The sequence below is a fragment of the Dreissena polymorpha genome, chromosome 1, assembly GCF_020536995.1.
Source record: "Dreissena polymorpha isolate Duluth1 chromosome 1, UMN_Dpol_1.0, whole genome shotgun sequence".
Classification (NCBI taxonomy): Eukaryota; Metazoa; Mollusca; class Bivalvia; order Myida; family Dreissenidae; genus Dreissena; species Dreissena polymorpha.
The window spans coordinates 121,472,941-121,478,940 of record NC_068355.1 but is presented as its reverse complement, the minus strand read 5'-3'; the positions used below and the strand labels follow the sequence as shown (position 1 = coordinate 121,478,940).

General features: G+C 34.8%; 1 protein-coding gene across 1 annotated transcript in view; it reads left to right on the top strand.

Moving 5' to 3' along the window:
• Positions 1–1,095: 1,095 nt before the first annotated feature.
• Positions 1,096–6,000, top strand: part of LOC127847317 (DNA topoisomerase 3-beta-1-like) — a 54,067-nt gene continuing 49,162 nt past the window's right edge. The window contains exon 1 of the mRNA XM_052379158.1: positions 1,096–1,440. Coding sequence (XP_052235118.1) covers positions 1,201–1,440 — 240 coding nt within the window. The 5' untranslated portion in view covers positions 1,096–1,200. The remainder of the gene's footprint in view (positions 1,441–6,000) is intronic.

Genomic DNA, 6,000 nt, shown 5'->3' with positions numbered 1-6,000 from the left:
GTTAAAAATACAATAGACGATTGGTGCGAGCTTAGAATCCTTATGTATTGCCTCTAGAAATGCACTGGACGATTGGTGCAAGCTTAGAATCCTTAGGTATTGCCTCTAGAAATGCACTGGACGATTGGTGCTAGCTGAGTATCCCTAGATATCGCCTTTACAAATACAATAGACGATTAGTGCGAGCTTAGAATCCGTAGGTATTGCCGATAGAAATACACTGGACGATTGGTGCGAGCTGGGTATCCATATATATCGCAATTACAAATACAATAGACGATTGGTGCGAGCTAAGTGTCCATAGATATTGCAGGTGCAAATTCATTGAACTATTGGTGCGATCTGAGTATTCCTAGATAGTGTCATTACAAATACATTACATGTTATATTAAACATTAAAATAGGCATACGACTGATATAAAAGGTAAAATTGTATGTTTTTTTAACTATTGGTGCGATCTGAGTATTCCTAGATATTGCCATTACAAATACATTACATATTATATTAAACATTAAAATAGGCATGCTACTGATATAAAAGGTAAAATTGTATGTATTTTGTAACACAATTACTAGTGTAATAATACACCAATGACAGGTCCGAAAGTTAAACTAGTAATCTACACAGCGGCTAACCCTTAATACACCGATACGCAGTACCCTTCATAACAAACAAAAGAGAGTTCGACCGTAAGCCAAACCCAGCCGATATCGAGATAAAATATCCCTTCATATAATAATGGAACTTAACAAAATTGATAAAATATCAACAAACCCATGTGTTTTCTTTGATTTATTACGATTAAACCTTTTTTATTTGAAGACAATGGCTTAATACGCGGTATCCCCAGACTATCAATACTTGATTGATCTTTGATTTTATTAATTTTGGTGAAAAAGTTATCCTAAGTAAAGCACAAAGCTACAAACAAATTTAAATTCCTGTAAATTGTAAAGTTTTAAATGTACGGAATTTTATCGGGTTATTAAAAGTTGTATCTGACGGACGGATGGAAAAGTTCGGACCGATCAGAACCAAGGACATGTCATATTAAAGATTTAGTTGTTTGTAACAATTTAACAGGTTTTACCCATCAAAGCGTTTTCTAACGCAGATTTATTTGCAGAAAGTTAATTTTGATGTTTGCATGTTTTGAAGACTTTTTCAACTGTATATAGTTTGTTTTTCCATCTGCGAAAATGAGAACAGTTTTAATGGTTGCTGAAAAGCCATCGCTGGCACAATCAATAGCCAAGATTCTTTCAAAAGGGAACATGACGACTCGAAAAGGGTCGAACAGTGCGTGCTCCATTCACGAATATCGGTCTACGTTTCCTCCAACGAACGAGCCAGCAACTTTTAAAATGACATCAGTCTGCGGCCATGTGTTTGGTCTAGATTTTATTGGAAAGTATAATAACTGGGATAAAGTAGATCCAGTAAGTAAAGCAATTTATGTATATTGTCCAAGATGCCGTGCATCTTATTGGCATACATGCCATAATTTTTCAGGTCCAAATCGGGACTTTCCATAAAAAATTGTCGGGACATTTGACCAAAAAGCGGGACACCTAAAACGATCAATTATGCCACGTTTTCTTGTGTCAATAGTCAGAATATTACTTACAAAAACTCTAAATTTCTGCCCAATATTGACGATAAATGTGTGTTCAGAATTTCGTGAACACATACGTTCTCCATTTTCCGGAAGTTAACATTCTCCATAAACTGAAATGAGGGGTATCCCCGTATGCCTCGATTTGACATCCAATTGGTACAAGGATATCCCCTTGAACATGTGTAAATTGTGTGACTTGGTGTGAGCGCATCAAACACTGTTCTTATTCATTCAATCGTAAATTAACTCTAAATTTAGATTGATGCAATATGTACAAACTTTTCTGAAAATCAGTCGAAAACGAATGGTAATTTGTGAGAAACATCAATGTGTATTGGTCAGCATTCAATTTGTTTGATGTACACAATTGATGTTTTGACAGGATTTATAACCTAAGGTTGTATAATACCAGAGACGTAGATCTGATAATACACAAGATAATAGTAAGTCAAACGATTGGGCCATAAAATACAAACCCAGGTGGCATTAATTTCTGTACGATGCATCTTTTGATAGCAATTAGCGACCCCTATCATAAAAACAGCATGGTGTAAATGCTGATTAAATCAATAGGTTGCCGATAAATCGCTGATAAGGTGTCAAAAACAACACTGGAACACTCGAGTAGTAGAAGTGGGTTGTTAATTGGGGGCAATAAAGGGATTAGCGATGGTAAGTTTTAGACAGAAAGATCTCGAAAAGCGAATTTTATTGGGAACTTATAGACCTTACATTGTTTTTAACGAATGTCGGGACAAATCGTCTCATATCGGGACGCCGGGACAAAGGGCCCAAAAGCGGGACTGTCCCGCCAAGATCGGGACGTCTGGCATGTATGCTTATTGGTAGTCTCTTCACTATTTAAAGTCGCCTGGGATCTGGCAGGTTTGAGTTTAGTTGGGGTTTACCTTCCAGAAAATTGTAGCCGGGTTGTGTATGTAGAACACAAGTGGGTTGTTGTATATATTCTTTATTTTATAGATGTCTATAATATTGAAAATGATGGCCTGAAAAATAATACAAAAACAATTATGAATAACTAATTCAAATTGCAATAATTAAACATTGCAATGAAATACATAATAATCAAATACATTTATATTACAATAAGCAATACAATACAATTTAATTATATTAACAATAAAAGTAAACTCACCAGCGACCTAAGGACTTAGTTATAAAATAAATAGACACTGGCAATTGGAAAATGCCAAATATAAAGTACCTCTGTCTCTACCGAGACGTTATAAATGAATGATCGTATAAAACCATTGAAACCTTATAGTTAAAACATCTCACATAAAAACATGCAGTGTAAGTAAATCATTCACTCACCTATTAGCACCCACAGTCCCACACTGATACTCGCTCACATTCTTGCATGGGTTAGTAATATTAAAGGATTAGTGTCAGAGTGAATACCCTGTTACATTCTCCCTCTGTTTGAAAAAATGGCTCCTGACATTTTTAAACATATAACACAAAATTTTTAATTATATTGATTAAATTTTTTATTTCCAAAACAATGTCGGACACTGAGGAGGTAGAAGGTGCTAAAAATAACAATGTCATAGCAGTTGAAATGTCTGAAAAAGACATGATTGAAAAATTTTTGGCTTCAGGTTACAAAATTTATAAACCCGAGTCTGATAAGCCTTCAAATACATTGACATTTTTGGACAAACCCGAAATTTTGCATTCAACTCCTTTTCCATGGAATCCTGAACATATGTTGCCCTCTGGAGGTGCAATTCCCAAAACTTCATTTCAGAAGTTCTCTTCTGCACAGGCAAATTATAATGTTAGTTTTCAGGAAAATCCTTCTTTAAATGCTCATATTCCGTCTTCTCTACCAAAGTTGCCAATGTTTTCAGGAGATGAGCCTTGTCCAAAAGGAGAAGTGTCATATAATGAATGGCGTTTCGAGGTCAAATGTTTGAGATCTGATAATGTTTCACAATCAAATCTTTTGCAGGCAATAAGAAGGTCAATTAGAGGCCCAGCAAGGAGATGTGCGATTTCTTTGGGCGAAAATGCTACTGTTGAGCAGATTTTATTTAAAATGGACTCATTGTTTGCCATTTCTTTTGATAACAATAATGTTATGCAAGAATTTTTCAATTCTTTTCAGCGGCCTGATGAGTCTGTCACTGCATTTGCCTGTAGACTTGAATACATTTTGACTAGCTCAAAAGAAACTCTTAAATTGAGTCCTGAATACAGAAATGAAATGTTGCGTTGCAAACTTTGGACATCCCTTTGTTCTGAGAAATTAAAATCTCAAACTAGACACAAGTTTGATGCAATTTTGTCATTTGAGCAGTTAATTAGAGAAATAAGGGCAGTAGAACATGAAATGTCCCTCGGCCCTGTTGCTTCACAGTCAGTTAAAGCGAAAAAGGTTCAGCAAAGTGTTGTTTCTGCTGATTCCTCAGATTTTGAAAGCAGATTAAAATCTCTGGAATTAAAAGTTGAAAACCAGTATGCATCTGTGAACAAAAAGCTTGATCAATTATTAGCAAATTGTTCAAGTAAGGGACAATCCAGATTTCAGAACGAAGTTTATAATTATTTACCTCAAAGTTATAGAGGTCAAAATAGACGTTTTTATGACCATGGCAGAGGTCAAGGTTTTAAAAACCGTGGTCAAGGCCAGAGTTTTAGAGGCCGTGGCAGAGGTACATATAATGATACATCTGCTAGTCAAAACAGCCAGAAATTTCACCCAAAAGAGTAACCGCTTCTGTTGCAGGCCAAACAGAGGCTGGTAAACAAACTGGCCAACAAAAATTGTATTCCAGATTAGTGGGTGAATCAAATAAAAGCAAAATTAGTATCAATGGATGTCTGTTCACAGCATTGATTGATTCTGGTTCCATGGTTACCACTATTTCTGAGACTGGTTTAAACTCTATGAGTGAAAAACCTCAAATTTTACCTTTAGACACACAAGGTTTGAAACTTAGTACCGCAGATGGTTCTTTGTTGAAGTACTGCGGGTATATAAGGTACACTGTGCGTTCCTTCTATGTCACATATTGCTTTGGATGTGCCAATTTAAGTTATAAAAGATAACTCTTTTAATAGAGATTGTCCTGTAATTGTTGGCACTAATGTTATTAGACTCATGCGTGATATGGTTTCCCAGAATGACAGTGATGTCATTCCTGAGGAATGGAACATTGCCATTGCATCTTTGAATGTAACATCATTTGCAGCCAAACTATCTAGCAAAAGACCAGTCAAGCTAGGACCGTTTGAAACGGTTTCTTTGAATGATACTATTCAAATGAATGATATTCTTTATCCTTTAAAATTCAACTGATGTTATTGGTTTAGCAATTTTAGTGTATGCTGCAAGTAACTCATCCTTTGCATTTTGATGCAAATCAAATTTTTATTATTGAACTTTTAATATGCAATTAAAACCTCAGTTTTTTGCAAACCAATGAAGAATATGGTCCAGTGTCAATTCATGAAACTCCTGAAGCACCATGGCATGCTTACAGACTGTTAGCACTGCTTCAGAAAAGGACCTTCATGCAAAAGCCAGCTTTTATTTACCCTGATTTGACAGGGAGGTGTAAAAAAAAAAAAAAATACCCCAAGGTATTTTTTTTCGCATTTAAAACTTCCTTTTGGTTCTAAGCAAATTTCTCTGCAAAAATAAAGTTAATTTAATTTTTTTTGCTAAATTTTTAGCAAATTATTATTCTGCATTAAACTGATAAGCCTTGCATTATTTTTCAAATTTGAAATTATATTTTTCAGATTTTTGTTCAAATATCTTATGCATAAAACTATATGGTTTACAAGACAAAGTATCACTTAAAGTAACTATCCCTTACTTTCATCGTAGCGGCCCTCCTCATAGTATCGTCCCCTTAACAAAAAACCTGTATGAAGTGCTGGAAAGTTAATGTTTTTAAGTTGTTAGAAGTTGTAATGTATTCGATGGTTATCCATGACTATACCGACGATCATTCTCATGATTTCCGGTGTTCATTGGAAAGTAGGTCATGTTTATTCCAGGGTGATGCTATGATTTTTAAATTACATAACTCACATTAAGTAATTTGTTAATGGATTGATAGTAGCTTTATCAAATGTGTTATATGCCGCTTTTTTTTCAATAAAGTGTAAAAGTATTTTAAAAACAAAATGAGCAAGAGTTTCGGTTTTCCATTAAGATACTATTTTTAGAACAAGCATGTGCACATAGTAACAAATCTTAACAACCAATCAGAAGTGACGATACGATGAGACAAGGTGTAGATGAAAAAGATTACTAAAAGGAGTTAAGTCAAAGCAGTATTTTTCGGCGTTAACTGTATACGCCAGCTTTTCACCTTAGCCTGACCAATAGAATTCAAATATAACT